This window comes from Bombina bombina, chromosome 1, assembly GCF_027579735.1.
Source record: "Bombina bombina isolate aBomBom1 chromosome 1, aBomBom1.pri, whole genome shotgun sequence".
Taxonomy (NCBI): domain Eukaryota; kingdom Metazoa; phylum Chordata; class Amphibia; order Anura; family Bombinatoridae; genus Bombina; species Bombina bombina.
The window spans coordinates 1,152,447,938-1,152,468,688 of record NC_069499.1 but is presented as its reverse complement, the minus strand read 5'-3'; the positions used below and the strand labels follow the sequence as shown (position 1 = coordinate 1,152,468,688).

The 20,751-nt window shown below is 38.6% G+C and overlaps 2 protein-coding genes across 2 annotated transcripts in view; both read right to left on the bottom strand.

Annotated features, from left to right (window-relative positions):
- Positions 1–3,075, bottom strand: part of LOC128663638 (E3 ubiquitin-protein ligase DTX3L-like) — a 112,372-nt gene extending 109,297 nt beyond the window's left edge. The window contains exon 1 of the mRNA XM_053718066.1: positions 3,037–3,075. Within this exon, the coding sequence (XP_053574041.1) occupies positions 3,037–3,075 (39 nt within the window). The remainder of the gene's footprint in view (positions 1–3,036) is intronic.
- An 11-nt stretch (positions 3,076–3,086) lies between these two features.
- The window catches only part of LOC128663630 (uncharacterized), a 73,515-nt gene continuing 55,850 nt past the window's right edge, over positions 3,087–20,751 (bottom strand). Inside the window, exon 4 of the mRNA XM_053718053.1 lies at positions 3,087–5,987. Within this exon, the coding sequence (XP_053574028.1) occupies positions 3,087–5,987 (2,901 nt within the window). The remainder of the gene's footprint in view (positions 5,988–20,751) is intronic.

The following is a 20,751-nucleotide window of genomic DNA, read 5'->3' as shown; positions in this document are numbered from 1 at the left end:
CTATCATCATTATAAGAGAGAAAATATGTACACAGCCTCCCCACAACAAGCCAGAGACCTGCTTCAGTGTAACCTTTTGCAGGATACCTCAGATCCAGCCCCAACACACAAGTTAATACCGCCTTGAAACTCTGAGCTGCAGACCAGAGTTGCAACCCCAAGGCCTAAAAAAAAAACAAAGATTAGACTGCTCTCATCACCATCTAAACCTTAACCATTGCCCAAGGGGAAGACTTGACCATATTTTTCCATTTCCTCTTTCTCCCAATGTTGCTATTCCGCTCTTTTTATCCTCAGTCACTTCTTCCTGCTATGAAGGTATGGGGACTACAACTTATCTGCCTGTGGAACTTATTGAAACCTTGATACTGTGGATTCTGCCTGGCCTTGGTACCACATGTGATAATTTGTACTCTAGACCAGGTAAAATAACCATGTTTACTAAGCAGCTGATTATTTTACATGTGCTCCAGTTCAGATATCCTCAAAATGTGGCCTGTTAAAAAGGCCTGAGGACAGGTTTGAAAACCAGTGCTATAGACTATGCTAATTGTTTTGGGGGGTTTTCTCACCTCTGTAGTTAATCAAAGTTAGAGTACCTATTTGGCCCATAATTTTAGACATATTGTTGCCTAATGAGGTTGACAACTGTTGCTCCTGTGTCATGGGATAATATTGCAATGATACCGAGGGTTTCTCCGGGCCTTTATTAGAATATTTTTCTATATATACATATACCACTTATAAGACTTATTATACTAGTTTCCGCTTGAGGGCCTATTCCTGGGGGTATTTTAATAAGTGGCGGGGAGGGTTAACCTTGTTTCTCTGTGCCTCTCCCTTCACTCTTTTTTATTTCTTCTAGCTTTCAGTATTGCCCCATCATTCCTTGTTTACTGCCATTACAGAATCATATTGCTGACTAGCTAGAGAGGTAAGAGGAAGAGGCGTTATCCAATTTATCTTTTATTCTTTCTTTTCTTATCACACCCTTTTTTTCTATTCCTCTAGTGATTGCCCTTTTCACCCTTATTCCTCCCTGACTTCCAGAGCTTGTTTCACATTTAGGGCTAGATTACAAGTGAGCGCTAATTTAATGGGCGCCAGTAAAGGAGAAAATTTGCCCGTAGCTGATTTATGCTACCGCAAGCTCGTGGTAGCAACTCTTGCTCTCAGTAAATTAACCAGAGGTCAGACCTCTGGTTAATTAAAAAAATGTCCCCCAAAATAAAGAGTATAGTTTGTTTTTACAAATAAAAGATATAAAACATCTTTCTTTTTTATTAATAAAACAGCACAAAGCAGTTATAAGGTGTTAAAGTGAAGCGAATCGGATGTGGGGTATTAAAAAAAAAAAAACATTACTGAACAGTGCCTTACATTGCATCCTATGTTTAATGTGACGTTTCGGGGTCTCCCACTTTATCAAACATAATACAGTGTATAATGCAATACAATGTATTGCATTTTACACTGTATATGTTTGATTAAAGGGGGAACCCCAAAATGTCACATTAAACGGTGATTTTCGTTTTGAAACAAGTCCGGTGCGTGTGGTCTCTATTGGATGTTTTGTATGGTTTATATGCACCTGCATTCATATATTTTTTTAAATATGCTGCCCAACGCTGCCGTGTCTATCGGCATCAGAACAAGGCTCCCATTGGAGCCCTATGGAAGCACGCTCTTTGTGAGCACAAATCTTCCATGCAATGCGAACGTGAGGTTGCGTTCGCATTGCACTCAACCTATAATACCAGCGCACATTTGGGTGCGCTTGTATTTTATTTACAAGTGGAGCACAAATATCGTGCTCGCAAAAGAATTTTGAGCTTTACTTGCCTTAGCTGTTTATGAGCTCCAGCTGGCTGCTGAGAGTGTAATTTACACAAAGCATTTATATTATATATACCCCTCTACAACTTGCCATAATCTAAAATATAACATGTTGACACTATGTGCCAGGGTAAGGAGTGGAGCACAAAACTGCATCTTTTTGTGAGTGCGATATTTGCACTCCACTCGTAATAACCAGTGCACGCAAATGTGCGCTGGTATTAGAAGTTGAGCTTGGGGTAGGATTAACCAGGCCACTCATTATGACTGGTTAACTAACGTGCGCCTGGTAAACTGACAAATATTGCCCGTTTATGGGCACACATTAAATTAGTGCTTCACTTGTAATCTAGCCCTATATGTTGTCATCTGCACACAATGAATTGCATTTTCTGTTCAATGCATTTAAACCAAAGTAAAACAAGATTACCTAATAATGGCGAGATCACAAGTGGAGCTCTAACTTTGGCGCACCACGAGTAAGGTGAGACAGAGAAGTTAGGGAAGCCTGTTGCTAAAAGTTTTGAATCCCACCACTACATATCTGCACCATGAAATTGACTCACTCATATGCAATGCTGTTTCTTAAACAAAGGATACAAAGATAATGAAGCAAATTAGATAATAGAAGTCAGTTGGAAAGTTGTTTAAAATTGTATTCTCTATCTGAATCATGAGAGACAAATTTAGTTTTTCAGGTCCTTTTAAAACAAGTTTCTAATTAACTTTTGTTCAAAATCTAACAAATTTACTTAGCTCTCCAGCTATCGATTGTTGAATAGATGGCTCATGAGCAGCAACACACTGCTGGGAGCTAACACATAACAATGGGCATATATAAGCAGCCACTAATCACCAGCTAGCTCCCAGCAGTGCATTGCTGCTCCTAAGCCTATCCAGGTATTCTCTTCAAGAAATGATATTAAGAGAAGATAGCAAATTTGATAATAGAAATAAATTGAAAAGTTGTTAGGAAAGAATGCTCTATCTGAATCATAAAAGTTTAATTTTGACTTTACTGTCCATTTAATAACATTAACACTTCATTGCCTGATGTGGCTGAGTGGGATCATCTGAGGTGCACTTTTTTAAAAAGAAAATATGGATTATTTGTATTGTTTTAATATCAATAAACACACTAATGATTGCTTTAAGCTCATAATGGAAACACAGTTACTATTGTTTGCCATAAGCACTTACCCTCTGAATTCCACCAGGTACGTCATATATGATCTTCATGATAGGCACGTTCAGAACCCTGATACTGTTAAATTCATAGCTACAGAACTCATGGTGGCATTGACAACAGAATTTGTCATTTCTGCTTCTGCAGAAGTAGTAACTTGGTACCCTTTACTAGAGATACAACGATTACATAAGTATTGATCCGGCAAAACCTCTATAGTTAGGTTATCTTTCTTACACTGGTCACAGAGTTTATTAGTCTTCTCTGCCTCTTGGCCTACGGCAGGACTTCTCATCTCAGAGAATTTGGATCCATCCCTATTTTCCAGCACACCTTCCTTTTCTGTAAGGTTGTTTCTTTCTATTGAAACATGTGTTGAAGAGTAGCTGGATTTTGATAAAGACTTGTAATCTTCATCCTGGATATGAAATTCACTTTTAAACTTCATAGTGATATCATCCACAATGTCTTTGCTGGTGTCCAACTGAAACCTACTTTGCAAGGCATTTGTAGCCTTGTGGGACTCAAGTTCCTTAGAAAAATGACCAATCTTTAATGAATCTTGAATTTCCTGTGGTGGTGAAGAACTGGTTTCTTCTTGAGAAAATACATTCTGATACTTCCAAAAATTGTTACCTTTCTTAACAGTACCTGAGGATGTTTCACTATCATCCACTAGCTGAAGATTCTGATGCCTTAGCTCTTCCAAGTATTTAAACTCTTCACTCATTTCAGAAGACTTTGTTGGCAGTTTTGATCCTTTATTTGCAACATCTCCATCATAAGAACTATTATTTGCATACTTCAAAAATGTGGAATTTTCGTAAGTTTTATCTGATGACTGGTTGTTCTCGCTCAAAGATTGTTTCTCATACTTAGGATCTATTAGGTTTTCTAACTCATGGCTTAATGCTAAGGGGACATCATGGGTTCTTGTGTTAATTAATGCTGGCAGCGACTGAAATTTGCCACCCATGGATTGTACGTTGATATCAGGTAAATTCCTCTGTTCAGTGTTCCAGATGCTTTCAATCATGGGTGCACTATGTGTTTCCACAGACAAAGAACGAAAACTCAGAGACTTTTTTTTATATTCTAAAAATCTAGTATATTCTTCTTGCACCTTTAGCTGTAACTCTTTTGGATATATAAGAAAAAAATTATCCTCATTCGGCCTAAACCAAAGCTTGCTAGAACAATTCCGAAGCAAACTGCACAGATCATCTACACTTTTGTCCCCTGGGCCGCTCAGCTGAAGGGTCTCATAGCTTAATGACTGTATGATAAGAATGTCTTTCTCTCTGTTATAAAGTGATTGAATATTTTCCCTTGCAAAGAAGAGCTTGGATTTGTTTGATGCCTTAAATATTAAGATAATAACATCATTGTTTTGCTCTTCAGTCAGCAGTACATCACCACACATATTTTCAATGTCAGACTTACAAATATCTTTCAGATAGGACCAGAGATATTGGTCCACAAAGATTCTATCTGTAACCATGGGATTCACCATTTCTGAAGTAGCATTGTCTTTAAATGTTGCCAACACTGTATCAATTTGTTTGTCTGTCACAGAGTTGTTCCTAGAATATACCCGAGAAAAGCTATTTGACCTTCTAAGCATGGGTTTGGCACCTGATATTGTAGAATCTATGGTAAAAGTATCAAGGAGACTTGAGTATTGATATTCACTTGATGCTCTTGGAAGAGGAACAGGCTTTACAGGACCTACACTTCTCAAAGTGCCAGTGCTTTGTTTTAGCTCCAACTTGCCAGAGTTCCGCTGAGGGACAACCTCGCCTCTTTTAAAAAATGCCAGGGGTTTCTCTCCAGGTTTTTCATCTGTTTCTACAATATCATTTTCTTTTTTTTTAAGCAGATGCCTTTCCTTGATGTAGTTAGGCAATGGTTCTGATTTCTGTTTCTCCTTTTCTTGAAATTGTTGCTCTCCATTTTTTTCAACAAGAGTCATCTGTTGGGTATAAACAAGTGATTTGGGATTGTTGAATTTAGCAGCTATCTTGCTTTCTCCACTAGCTTCCATGCTAGAATAACGATTAAGACGAGGCTTCTGATCTGATGACTCTCCTGCCTTACCCTTTTTAGTTTTCTCTTCTATTTGTACACCAGTGAAAGGTTCTGGATTTTTCTGCTGACCATGAATATCATTGAAGTATTGTTTGGCCTGGGCAACATCAACAGCACTACCTATAAAATACAGATATTGCCCATCTTCATGACAAAGAAGCAGAGGGCATAGTTTTTGGAAGTCTTTGAATATTTTTTTTAAAAATTGACTATCACACTTTATATCTTTTTTACTTATTTGTTCTTTTCTAAGTTTTAACTCCAGACCCTGGTAAAGACCCAAGAGGTCAAATCGAGCATTTAATAAATTGATACCTTTGCTGTTCTCATTTGCAGCCTGAAGGTACAGAGTAGTAATTCCATCTGCACTAGCATCCACTGCTTGAACCTGGTGCTTTTGTAATATGTGTTGATAATCATCCAAGTGAAATTTCTGTATGAATTTGTAGATATCATAATCCCAGACAAATGGTTCATCTGCAAGCTCAAAGGGTTCAACTCTTGGCAAATAGTTCTTGTGATCAGCAATTGCATAAAGAGCACTAAGGGTTTGGTCTTCACCCTGCGTATGTGAGATATCCATGAGTGCTTGGGGTGAAGAAGAGCTGTATTTATCTCTCAGCTGGCCAATATGAGCTTTACTGTGCATCTCTGATTGTTCATTCTTTGAGCTTTTACATCTTAGGTCTAGTGTGCTTAAGATCTCCTGAATCACAGTATGCACCTTAGTGTATGCCCCACTTACAATACAAGTCTTTTGCTTTTTGTCAAAATTGAAGCTGACATCCATGTGCTTTTTGCTCAAATGATGCATGATATTTTTATATCTTTCTGGAATTTTGTTGCAGTTTACAATGACTGAGGATTCCAGAAATACCTTAAAAAAAAGAAAATGTATGTAATTACAGACATGTCATAAACATATGTAATGATATTCTGTTTACAGACTATAATCCATCAACTTTCTGTAGTGTACCAACTCATATAGAAAACCACTGGCTGAGATATGGATGCATGAAAACTCATTGGTACGCTATGCTCTTTGATCCATAATGAAAACATCATATGTTCACATACAGACATAACAATATAAATTAAGATCTATAATGATAAGATAATAAAAATTATGAGAGACAATTTGGGATGCTTCAGTTTATTCTACGCACTGTATATAAGAGTCTGGCAAGAACTATTTATGTGTGCATTAACCAATGTTATGTAGACTTGAAATCACATAAAACATGAAGATGCAAAATATATTCTTATTGGTTAATGGATACTCCTAGTTTGTATCGAAGAAAATATCCAGGAACATATTTAAAAAAATCTCAGTCTGACAGCTATAAAAGACGTATTATATTTACTATTTATTTTCATTCCCTTATCTTGTTTCCTATGGGAAACAAGCATTATTAAATGTTGAAATTGTTACTTAAAAATACTTATCTTACTTTCTTATCTTCTGCGAGATATCAATATCCTGTACTGCTAATCTTCTTTCTCAGGGTTCACTGCTTGGACCTGTTTCATTTAACTCATTCATCAGTAATTTTGGTAATAGTCTTCAAGGGAAGGCATGTCTTCTATATGTATTGCATATTCAGATTAGCTTCATCTGGGGGGGGGGGGGGGGGGTAAAAACTGTTTTGCTTTATTTTTTTGTCTGGTGAAGCTATGAACACATGGCAGTGTTATCCCCAGGACCTTTATAATGGTTGATTTTACTGATTTAAATTATGCAATTAATTTGTGATTTTGATAGCAGAAAAAAAAAATTCTTTGGAGAGCACTACATGGCTATATACATGCTATTTCTGCCTTTGGTGGGTGTCCATATTTGATATCTTTTTCACACATTTTTGCCAATAGGCTTGATTTTGAACAGCACTGTATATGTAAGAACATGAGTAAATTTGAAAAATGCCATACAAAATATCAAGTGGCAGGATAGCTTATGTATTGCTACTGACTTCTATGTAAGAGTGTAGTGAGCTGAATCTTGCTGAAAGTACTTTTTTTTTAAATAGTTTATACTGAAATGTCCTCAACTTAAAAAAAAAATAAAAAATATATGTCAAGTTACAACAATGTAAATGTCAGACTTTTTCCATCTGTAATGTGATCTTTCCAACAAGCAAAAATCCAGATTAAAAAAAACAAATATTTAATCATTAGAACATTTTAATAAAATGAAAAAAAAATTTCCCTAAAAGAGCTGTTATCTTTAGGACAATGCCCACAAAAACAAAAAAGCCACCCCAAAATAAAAAACCCTAATCCACAATAAACTACCAATATCCCTTAATAGGTATTAAGGGATATTGGTAGTTTATTGTTGGATTAGGGTTTTTTATTTTGGGGTGGCTTTTTTGTTTTAAGGGGGTATTAGATTAAGGAATATATTTTTTATTTTGGATAATTTAGTTTTTTTTCCTGTAATGTTAGTTTTTTTATTTTTGTAATCTTAGCTTTTTTATTTTAATGGTGTATCTTAGCTTTTTTATTTTACTGTAATCTTAGTTGTTGTTTTTTTACTGTAATCGAGGGATTTTTTTATTTAATGTAAAGTTAGGATTTTTTCTTTTTGGTAATTTCTAATTAATTTTTAAGGTAGATAGTCTTTTTTTATTTTATGTAATTGTATTTTAATTTGGGTTAACTTAGAAAGGGGTGTGGTAAGGGGGCTTAGTTATAATATTAATGCATCGCGTTGTGGGGGTTGGCGGATTTAAGGGGTTAATAGCGTAATTAGTTAATTGCGATGTGGGTGGTTGCCGTTTTCAGTGTTAAGCACTTTTATTAGGTACTTTGCTTTGTTGCGGTTGGCAAATTAGGGGTTAATACTTGTAATTAGATATTTTGCATATGGGGGGCTGGCGGTTTAGGGTTAATATGTTTTATGAGTTAGTTTGCGTTGAGGAAGGGTTGGTGGTTTAGGGGTTAATAACTTTATGAGGTAGTTGCGATGTGGGGGTTGGCGATTAGGAGTTAATAGTTTTAATAGGTAGATTGCTTTGGGGGGGGTTGGCAGTTTAGAGGTTAATACATTTTATAGTTATTGCGGTGGGGGGATGGCGGATTAGGGGTGGATATTGCGCAGGTGCGTTAGGTGTTTGTTAAGGCTTCCAGGAAGTTACGGGTAATTTCATATTTTAATGCAAGGCTTGCTGCGCCTTGCCTATGTGTGGCGAGATGAATTTGGAGTAAAAATGTCTCCATTCTCAGCGTGTAATCCTTTAGCTGCATATGTGTATAAATTTATGGGAGTAAAAAACAGAGGGCGACAGGGTAAATATACGCGCCTAACTTGTATGCTGGCACCATATATGTGATCGCTAGATTCGACTAAAAATAGGCGACGCCGCATATGTAAATCTCGCCCTAAGTGTTTTTATTACAACAATGAAACACACTGTTTTATATTCCTTTAATACAGTTATAGGTAGTATTTTCCAAAGCCATGTTGATGGGCATATCCATGTAAATTTAATGATTCAAATGCCAAAATAATCCTTTTCCGCTATTCTTTGGGTCTGAAGAGATACTAATTATTGTCACTATGATAAGGCATTTTAGAAAATGTAAATAAATACAGTAATTATTGATATTTTGGCATCAATATGTGCAAGTATGAATATATCTATCAGGGCTCGACAAACTCAGGAGCCAGGGAGACACTGGCTCCTAGAATTTTATCCCTGGCTCCTAACTTTTTGAGTTATTCTCCATATATCTATATGCAATTAACTCTGTCTGGCTCCTAAAAATATGTCTGGCTCCTAAATATTGTTACTGGCTCCTAATTTTTAAACAGATTTGGTCGAGCACTAAAACTATATCTATATATACATCCTGAAAACAAGTAGGGTTCCTGGACTAGCCAAAAAAAAAACAAGATTTCTGAGCGCTCCAAATATTTGGTAGTAAAGGACTAATCACAATACGTGAAATATCCAAAAATATTATTGCACCCTTGCACACATAAACCTGCAGCTAATTCTAAAGACAAAGAGATACTCCTTGGATATCTCATTTAACAGTAATATAACAAAACAAGGGTATAGAGAAAGCGCTGGTTGTTACATATGTGCTAATACTGCATAAAAAATGATGATGAGCATAATAATATATGTGTTTAAATATTTGTGAGACCCTTATTTAGATATAAAATAAATGTACAGTCCCCTGGTCACAATAGAAAACCAAAGATTATCTCAAAAAGTCAGTGCTCCGTAACCAGATGTATGCAGATCCTCTTGGTTATTCCCCTTTTGGTGTGTCCACTTACTTTATGTTTACCTCAAGACAGTATGAGGGTAAGTTTTAGACATATCTGATATATCCGCCTTGTATTTGTTTTTGGCAGGGGACTATTTAGATAATGATGCCTCTTGTCAGTAGTAGAAACTTCCAGTCCTTTTACTTCTCAGGGTTGGTCACTGTGTGATCTCGCCGTTTTTTTATCAGCTTTTCTCAGTTCAGCTTGCAATGTCTCTCTCAGTCAGAAACACTCTGGAGGCTCTCTCTCTCTCTCTCTCTCAAGATATATATATATATATATATATATATATATATATATATATATAAATATATATATATATATATATATATATATATATATACACACACAGCTTTGAAAAACATTAAGAGGCCACTGCAAAATTATCAGTTTCTCTGCTTATTACTATTTGTTTGTCTTGGCATGATCTCAACCAGTCTTTCACATGCCTCAGCAATCTTTCCAGCCTTGATGAAGGACCTCCAGATCATCAACGATCCTCTACCAAATTTTACAGAGGGTACGAAACACTGTGGCTTGTTGGGCCTCTCCAGGTCTCTTTCTAACCATTAGACGACCAAGTGTTGGACAAAGCTGAAAATTGGAACTCATCAGACAAGATAACTTGGAATTCGGGCAGCCATGTACAAGGTTATCCTGGAAGAAAACTTGCTTACTTTTGCTATGCCACATAGCCAGGTCAATCAAGATGTAGATGGAGGACCACCAGATCAAGAACCCTATCATGGACAGGCCCAATCTCCAGATCTAAACCCCACTGAAAACCTTGGAATGTTATTAAGAGGAGATGGATGTCACCAAGCCATCAAACAAAGCCGAGCTCCTTGAATTTTTAAGCTAAGAGTGGCATAAAGTCACCCGACAGGCAATGTGAGAAACTGGTGGAGTATCATGCCCAAGACTCATCAAAGCTTTATCGAAATAAAGGTTCCAGCCAAATATTGATTTTGAACTATTGCTAAGTTTAATGCATTAGTATTTTGTTGTTTAAAAATAAATATGAACTTGCTTTTTGTTATTTTGACCAGTTGTTATTTTCTGCAAATAAATCCTCTAAATTTTAATTTGGGCATTTGGGAGAAATGCTGTCAGTAGTTTATAGAATAAAACAAAAATGTTCATTTTACTCAAACACATACTTATAAAATAGTAAACCAGAGAAACTGATAACCATGCAGTAGTCCCTTGATTTTTTCCAGAGCTGTATATTAGCACTCACCCATCAATATCAACAGCCCATGTGCTCTGCTATAAATGTATCCAGACTGAAATATGACAATAACAGGGTCTCGGCTATGTTCCCAAATGCAATTCTCATAAAGCAGGGCACAACTCGGGTAACGATCCAAAAAGCCGTTTAATAGCAATCAGGATATAACTTGAAGTTTTTCTCATATATGTTTGTTTTTGCATAAGATATATGTCAGTTCTGAACAAGATTGTGTGGTAACCTATCAGTTTAATGTTATTTTTATATAACTACCTAGAATTCTTTTTTTCCTTTAAAATATCTCTGAAACTGTCATTAAAACAAATTCATATATATATATGTTGTATCAGATATAAGAAGCCTAATTGCTCTAACTAGTTGCTAAGGCAATGAAATGAGTCCTGAATCTGATGTCAAAGCCCATTATTCTGAATCCACATAAAAAAAGAGAACAGAAAATCCCTGTCATATTAACAGACTTTGAACAGTGCAGGTTGCCGTGGTGATGAGGTGTGTTGGTTTAAAGTCTCAGCATTTGAATGACATTTAAAAGTATGAAAAGCTGTTTAAGTAATGCCTGATAGTTACTTCCAGAAATCCATCTGTCAATGCACTGGGGTGAGAAAGCAATGGCAATTTTAGTGTGTGTTAAAAACCATTATGGCACTTTGCTTATATCTTGTCATGTTTACGCTCAACTAGTGTTTTAGGGATATTGGAGAAAGGTTTATGAAGCAGTTTAAAGTGATAGTAAAGTTTACCGTAATGTCCATACGCTATAGCATTAACTGTGTTAAATAAACATAAGTTTAATTAATCAATTATTATATTATTCAGTATTAATTCAAGTTGTCACCTTTATGAATCAATTCCCGAACGTCCACAAATTCAACCCATTTTTTTTTTTTAACCTTTTGTCAGTGGGTCACATTTTTGTCTAATCCAATTGAAATGTCGCCGTTAGCGAAGCCGTCACTTCACGTCATCCGCCCCCTTAGTCGTAAGGAACATGCACAATTAAAATTTTCTTTAGATGGGAGAACCACACGCGCTCCCGTGCGCATTTGGAAATCATGATCGCCAATAAGCGCATGTGCAGTGGTTCACAAGCATCACTATTAGCGCATGCACAGTTTAGAGACTGCAGCGTGACAGCACATTAGAGAGCACAGAGAGTCACGAAAGATAAGAAGATGGATAGGTAGGGCAATGGGAGGAGTCGTGCGCTAAGCGGTAGGGATTTTTAAATATATTTTTTATGGAAAATATTGAAGTAATGGAAAAAAAACAACGTTGGCCTAGCGAGAGAGTGTGGGGCAAGAACATTTTTAGACAGAAATTAGGTAGTTTAATGTCCATTTAAATTAAAAAAGATGCATAAAATATTGTGAGCAATAAAAGCCGATTATTGTTATGGAGAGTTCATATATGAAACAATGGCAAAGGTTTTGAGATTTTTTGTTTTGAAAAAGGTAAAGAATAATAAAAAATTGTATTGCCCCATGTAAAAAATTTGTAACTTTGCATGCAAACCATAAAGAAACTATTACCAAGATATACAAGTTGTGTGCTAAACTGGGTGTGCGTATATAACGCAAAAAAATGAGCGGTATCGCACGCTCCATAGCGCTACCAATACAAGTTACTGAAAAAACTTCCGCCTAGATATTGAGTTTTGTCGGTAAAAAACTTGCGGAGCTAACGCTCCTTTTTTTTTTTCCAGCACACCCTTAAGCCAACGCTGGTATTACGAGTTTTCTGAATGGCTGCGTCAGCCTCAAAAAAAGTTAGCGTTGAGCCAATTTAGCTCCACTTCTACTCTCAATACCAGCGTTGCTTACGGTAGCGGAAAGCTGGAAAAACGTGCTCGTGCACGATTTCCCCATAGGAATACAATGGGGCTGAGCTGGCTGAAAAAAAACCTAACACCTGCAAAAAAGCAGCGTTTCAGCTCCTAACGCAGCCCATTGTTTCCTATGGGAAAATAAAAAATATGTCTACACCTAACACCCTAACATGAACCCCCGAGTCTAAACACACCCCTAACCTTACACTTATTAACCCCTAATCTGCACCCCCGCTATCGCTGACACCTACAATATAGTATTAACCCCTAATCTGCCGCTCTCCGGACACCGCCGCCACCTACATTATAGCTATGAACCCCTAATCTGCTTGTCCCTACATCGCCAACACATATATTATATTTATTAACCCCTATCTGTCCCCCCCCCCAACGTCGGCCACCACCTACCTACACTATTAACCCCTAATCTGCCGACCGGACATCTCCGCCACTATAATAAATGTAGTAACCCCTAAACCGCCCGCACTACCACCTCGCAAACACTATAATAAATTTTATTAACCCTAATCTGCCCTCCCTAACATCCGCCACCACCTACCTACAATTATTAACCCCTAATCTGCCGCCCCCAACGTCGCCGCTACTATAATAAAGGATATTAACCCCTAAACCTAAGTCTAACCCTAACACCCCCTAAGTTAAATATAATTTAAATAAAATGAAATAAATTTACTATAATTAAATAATTATTCCTATTTTAAAAATAAATACTTACCAATAAAATAAACCATAAGATAGCTACAATATAACTAATAGTAACATTTGTAGCTATTTTAGGATTATATTTATTTTACAGGCACTTTGTATTTATTTTAACTAGGTACAATAGCGTATTAAATAGTTAATAACTATTTAATAGCTACCTAGTTAAAATAATTACAAAATTACCTATAAAATAAATCCTAACCTAAGTTACAAATACACCTAACACTACACTATCAATTAAATTAATTAAATAAATTAACTACAATTATCTAAACTAAAATACAATTAAATAAACTAAACTATATTAACCAACAAAAACCCCCCCACATAAATTACAAAAAAATAAAACAATATTACAAGAATTTTAATCTAATTACACCTAAATTTAAGACCCCTAATGAAATAAAAAAGCCCCCCAAAATAATAAAATTCCCTACCCTATACTAAATTACAAAAGTAATCAGCTCTTTTACCAGCCCTTAAAAGGGCTTTTTGCAGGGCATTGCCCCCAAAGTAATCAGCTCTTAAAAAAAACCTAACACTACCCCATTGAAGATCACCCTACCTTGAACCGTGTTTACCCAGCCAGGCACCGATTGGCCAGAATAGGACATCCGGAGCGGCAGAAGTCTTCATCCGATCGGGGCAGAAGAGGTACTCCATCCAGCAGAAGTCTTCAACAAAGCGGCATCTTCTATATTCATCCATCCGATTACATCAGCCAATCGGATTTTTTCTACTCCTTAATTCCGATTGGCTATAGAATCCTATCAGCCAATCGGAATTCGAGGGACGCCACTTTGGATGACGACATTTAAAGGAAACTTCATTCGTCGTCAGTCGTCGGAAGAAGAGGATGCTCCGCGTCGGATGTCTTGAAGATGGACCCGCTCCTCGCCAGGATGATGAAGATAGAAGATGCCGCTTGGATGAAGACTTCTGCTGGATGGAGGACCTCTTCTGCCCCGATCGGATGAAGACTTCTGCCGCTCCGGATGTCCTATTCTGGCCCATCGGTGCCTGGCTGGGTGACCACAGCTCAAGGTAGGGTGATCTTCAATGGGGTAGTGTTAGGTTTTTTTAAGGGGGGATCGGTGGGTTTTAGAGTAGGGGTGTGTGGGTGGTGGGTTGTAATGTTGGGGGGTCTTGCATTTTATTTTACAGGTAAAAGAGCTGATTACTTTGGGGCACATGCCCCGCAAAAAGCCCTTTTAAGGGCTGGGTAAAAGAGCTGATTACTTTGGTAATTTAGGTATAGGGTAGGGAATTTATTATTTTGGGGGGGCTTCTTTATTTTTATTAGGGGGCTTAGATTAGGTGTATTAGATTAAAATTCTTGTAATATTTTTTTATTTTATTTTTATTTTTTTAGTGTTTGTTTTTTTTTGGTAATATAGTTTAGTTTATTTAATTGTATTTTAGTTTAGATAATTGTAGTTAATTTATTTAATTAATTTATTGATAGTGTAGTGTTAGGTGTATTTGTAACTTAGGTTAGGATTTATTTTACCGGTAATTTTGTAATTATTTTAACTAGGTAGCTATTAAATAGTTATTAACTATTTAATAGCTATGTACCTAGTTAAAATAAATACAAAGTTTCCTGTAAAATAAATATAAATCCTAAAATAGCTACAATGTAACTAATAGTTATAATGTAGCTATATTAGGGTTTATTTTATAGGTAAGTATTTATTTTTAAATAGGAATAATTTATTAAATTATAGTAAATTTATTTTGTTTTATTTAAATTATATTTAACTTAGGGGGGTGTTAGGGTTAGACTTAGGTTTAGGGGTTAATAACTTTATTATAGTAGCGGCGACGTTGGGGGAGGCAGATTAGGGGTTAATAATTGTAGGTAGGTTGCGGCGACGTTGGGGGGGGCAGATTAAGGGTTAATAAAATGTATTATAGTGTTTGTGAGGCGGGATTGCAGCGGTTTAGGGGTTAATACATTTATTATAGTGGCGGCGAAGTCCGGTCGGCAGATTAGGGGTTAATAAGTGTAGATAGGTGGCGGCGACGTTGGGGGGGCAGATTAGGGGTTAATAAATATAATGTAGGTGTCAGCGATGTTAGGGGCAGCAGATTAGGGGTTCATAGCTATAATGTAGGTGGCGGCGATGTCCGGTCGGCCTTTTGATTAGGGGTTAAATAATTTTTATATTAGTGTTTGCGATGTGGGGGGGCCTCGGTTTAGGGGTTCATAGGTAGTTTATGGTTGTTAGTGTACTTTGTAGCACTTTACTTAAGAGCTTTATGTTCCGGCGTTAGCCCATAAAACTCTTAACTACTGACTTTTAAATGCGGTAGGAGACTTGGAGGTAGAGGCTGTACCGCTTACTTCTTCCAAGACTCGTCATACCGGCGTTAGGCAAATCCCATTAAAAAGATAGGATACGCAATTGACGTAAGGGGATTTGCGGTAGCCAAAAGTCGCAGAAGAAAAGTGAGCGGTACACCTGTACCTGCCATACTCGTAATACCAGCGGGCGTTAAAAAGCAGCGTTAGGACCCCTTAACGCTGCTTTTTAAGGCTAACGCAGAACTCAAAATCTAGGCGTTCTTTTTTGTGCGATATGGTGCGATAAGCTCCATACCGCACAAAACGCAAGGCCTGACTTTACGTGCTCGTGCACGCTTTCCCCCATAGACATCAATGGAGAGAAAGTGTTAGAAAAAAACTAACACCTGCGATCGCGGAATGGCGATCGCCGTAACGCAATCCCCATTGATGTCTATGGGGAAAAAAAAGTTTATTATAAATCTCACACCCTAACATAAACCCCTAGTCTAATTACCCCTAATCCGCTGCCCCCTGACATCGCTGACACTAAATAAACGTATTAACCCCTAATCCACCGCACACCCACATCGCTAACACCTAAATAAACCTATTAACCCCTAAACCGCCGCCCAGACACTAAATAAACTTATTAACCCCTAAACCGCCGCCCACATTGCCAACACTATATAAAGCTATAAACCCCTAATCCGCCGACCCCCCACATCGCTACTCCTATAATAAACCTATTAACCCCTAAACCGCCGGCCCCCACATCGCTAATACTAAACTAAACCTATTAACCCTTAAACACATTGTAAATCACTAAATTAAACTATTAACCCCTAAACCTAACAACCCCCTAACTAAATTACATTTACAGGTAATCACAGGATGTCCACAGCACCTCTTAAATATAAATGACTTTATTCAGACATATAAAAGATAAGCTTATCTTTTATATTTCTGAATAAAATAATTTATATTTAAGAGGTGCTGTGGACATCCTGTGATTACCTGCATTTGGAGGGGTCAGGCAGTTAAAGGGACAGTCTAGGCCAAAATAAACCTTCATGATTCAGATAGAGCATGTTATTTTAAACAATATTCCAATTTACTTTTATCACCAATTTTGTTTTGTCCTCTTGGTATTCTTAGTTGAAAGCTTAACCTAGGAGGTTCATATGCTAATTTCTTAGACTTTGAAGCCCACCTCTTTCAGATTGCATTTTAACAGTTTTTCACCACTAGAGGGTGTTAGTTCACGTATTTCATATAGATAACATGGTGCTCGTGCACGTGAAGTTATCTGGGAGCAGGCACTGATTGGCTAGACTGCAAGTCTGTCAAAAGAACTGAAAAAAACAGAATTTATGTTTACCTGATAAATTTCTTTCTCCTACGGTGTATCCGGTCCACGGCTTCATCCTTACTTGTGGGATATTCTCAATCCCTACAGGAAGTGGCAAAGAGAGCACACAGCAGAGCTGTCCATATAGCTCCCCTCAGGCTCCGCCCCCCCCAGTCATTCGACCGACGGTTAGGAGAAAAAGGAGAACCATAGGGTGCAGTGGTGACTGTAGTTTACAAAAAATAAATTTAAACCTGACCAAAATGCCAGGGCGGGCCGTGGACCGGATACACCGTAGGAGAAAGAAATTTATCAGGTAAACATAAATTCTGTTTTCTCCTACATTGGTGTATCCGGTCCACGGCTTCATCCTTACTTGTGGGAACCAATACCAAAGCTTTAGGACACGGATGAAGGGAGGGAACAAGTCAGGTAACCTAAACGGAAGGCACCACTGCTTGCAAAACCTTTCTCCCAAAAATAGCCTCCGAAGAAGCAAAAGTATTGAATTTGTAAAATTTGGCAAACGTATGCAGTGAAGACCAAGTCGCTGCCTTACAAATCTGTTCAACAGAAGCCTCATTCTTGAAAGCCCATGTGGAAGCCACAGCTCTAGTAGAGTGAGCTGTAATTCGTTCAGGAGGCTGCCTTCCAGCAGTCTCATAAGCCAACCGGATGATGCTTTTCAGCCACATCAAGATTGTGTAACAGACGTTCCTTGTTAGAAACTGAATTAGGACACAGAGAAGGAACAACTATTTCCTGGTTGATATTCTTATTGGAAACCACTTTTGGAAGAAAACCAGGTTTGGTACGTAAAACGACCTTATCTGTATGAAACACCAGATAGGGTGAATTACACTGCAAAGCAGACAATTCAGAAACTCTTCTAGCAGAAGAAATAGCTACTAAAAACAAAACTTTCCAAGATAGTAACTTAATATCTATGGAATGTAGAGGTTCAAACGGAACCCCTTGAAGAACTGAAAGAACTAAATTTAGACTCCATGGAGGAGCCACAGGTCTGTAGACAGGCTTGATTCTGACTAAAGCCTGTACAAACGCCTGAATATCTGGCATGGCTGCCAGACGCTTGTGTAACAAAACAGACAGAGCAGATATCTGTCCCTTTAAAGAACTAGCTGACAGACCTTTCTCCAATCCTTCTTGGAGAAAAGATAGTATCCTTGGAATCCTAATCATACTCCATGAGTAACCCTTGGATTCGCACCAGCAAAGATATTTCCGCCATATCTTATGGTAAATTTTCCTGGTGACAGGCTTTCTAGCCTGGATCAGAGTATCTATAACTGATTCCGAAACCCCACGTTTAGCTAGAATCAAGCGTTCAATCTCCAAGCAGTCAGTTGCAGAGAAACTAGGTTTGGATGTTCGAATGGACCTTGAATTAGAAGGTCCTGCCTCAAAGGCAGCTTCCATGGTGGAACCGATGACATATTCACCAGGTCTGCATACCAAGTCCTGCGTGGCCACGCAGGAGCTATCAGAATTACAGAAGCCTTCTCCTGTTTGATCCTGGCTACTAGCCGGGGGAGAAGGGGAAACGGTGGAAAGACATAAGCTAGATTGAACGACCAAGGCGCTACTAAGGCATCTACCAATGTCACCTTGGGATCCCTGGACCTGGACCCGTAACGTGTAACTTTGTAGTTCTGACGTGACGCCATCAGATCCAGATCTGGAATGCCCCATAGCTGGGTCAGCTGAGCAAAAACCTCCGGGTGGAGTTCCCACTCCCCCGGATGGAAAGTCTGACGACTCAGATAATCCGCTTCCCAGTTGTCCACTCCTGGGATGTGAATTGCTAATAGATAGCAGGAGTGATCCTCTGCCCATTTGATGATCTTGGATACCTCCCTCATCGCCAGGGAACTCTTTGTTCCCCCCTGATGATTGATGTACGATACAGTCGTCATGTTGTCCGACTGAAATCTGATGAATTTGGCCTCCGCTAGTTGAGGCCATGCCTGGAGCACATTGAATATCGCTCTCAATTCCAAAATGTTTATCGGGAGAAGAGATTCTTCCCGAGACCATAGACCCTGAGCCTTCAGGGACTTCCAGACCGCGCCCCAGCCTAAGAGGCTGGCGTCGGTCGTGACAATGATCCACTCCGGTCTTCGGAAACTCATTCCCTGAGACAGGTGATCCTGAGACAACCACCAGAGGAGTGAGTCTCTAGTTTGCTGGTCCATCTGAATCTGGGGAGACAAATCTGCATAATCCCCATTCCATTGTTTGAGCATGCACAGTTGCAATGGTCTTAAATGAATTTGAGCAAAAGGAACCACGTCCATTGCTGCAACCATTAGTCCTATTACCTCCATGCACTGAGCTATGGAGGGTTGAGGAATGGATTGAAGAACTCGACAAGTGTTCAAAAGTTTTAATTTCCTGACCTCTGTCAGAAAGATTTTCATTTCTACCGAGTCTATTATTGTTCCCAGGAAGGGAACCCTTGTGAACGGGGACAGAGAACTTTTTTCTATGTTCACCTTCCACCCGTGAGACCTTAGAAAGGCTAGAACAATGTCCGTATGAGCCCTTGCTTTGTGAAAGGACGACGCCTGTAATAAAATGTCGTCTAGGTAAGGTGCTACTGCAATGACCCTTGGCCTTAGCACTGCTAGAAGGGACCCTAGCACCTTTGTGAAAATTCTGGGAGCAGTGGCCAATCCGAAGGGAAGAGCCACGAACTGGTAATGCTTGTCCAGAAAGGCGAACCTCAGAAACTGATGGTGATCTTTGTGGATAGGAATATGCAGGTACGCATCCTTTAAGTCCACGGTAGTCATATATTGACCCTCCTGGATCATTGGTAAAATTGTCCGAATGGTTTCCATTTTGAATGATGGAACTCTGAGGAATTTGTTTAGGATCTTTAAATCCAGAATTGGCCTGAAAGTTCCTTCCTTTTTGGGAACTACAAACAGGTTTGAGTAAAATCCCAGTCCTTGTTCTGCTGTTGGAACTGGGTTTATCACTCCCATTTTTAAAAGGTCTTCTACGCAATGTAAGAATGTCTGTCTCTTTATCTGGTCTAAAGATAAGTGAGACATGTGGAACCTTCCCCTTGGAGGAAGGCCCTTGAATTCTAGAAGATACCCCTGAGAGACAATTTCTAGTGCCCAGGGGTCCGGAACATCTCTTGCCCAGGCCTGAGCAAAGAGAGAAAGTCTGCCCCCTACTAGATCTGGTCCCGGATCGGGGGCTACCCCTTCATGCTGTCTTGGTAGCAGCAGGCTTTTTGGCCTGTTTACCCTTGTTCCAGCCTTGCAATGGTTTCCATGCTGGTTTGGGCTGGGGTGCGTTACCCTCTTGCCTAGTGGCTGTAGAGGTAGAAGCCGGTCCGTTCCTGAAATTGCGAAAGGAACGAAAATTAGACTTATTTTTAGCTTTGAAAGGTCTATCCTGTGGAAGGGCATGGCCCTTTCCCCCAGTGATATCTGAAATAATTTCTTTCAACTCTGGCCCGAATAGGGTCTTACCCTTGAAAGGAATATTAAGCAATTTTGTTTTGGACGACACATCCGCCGACCACGATTTTAGCCAAAGCGCCCTACGCGCCACTATTGCGAAACCAGAATTTTTCGCCGCTAATTTGGCTAACTGAAAAGCGGCATCTGTAATGAAAGAATTAGCCAACTTCAGGGCGTGAATTCTATCCATGACTTCATCATAAGAAGTCTCCTTCTGGAGCGAGTTATCTAATTCCTCAAACCAAAAAGCAGCTGCAGTGGTTACAGGAATAATGCAAGAAATTGGTTGAAGAAGAAAACCTTGTTGAACAAAAATTTTCTTAAGTAAACCTTCTAATTTTGTATCCATAGGATCTTTAAAAACGCAACTGTCTTCTATTGGTATAGTTGTGCGCTTAGCTAGCATTGAAACTGCCCCCTC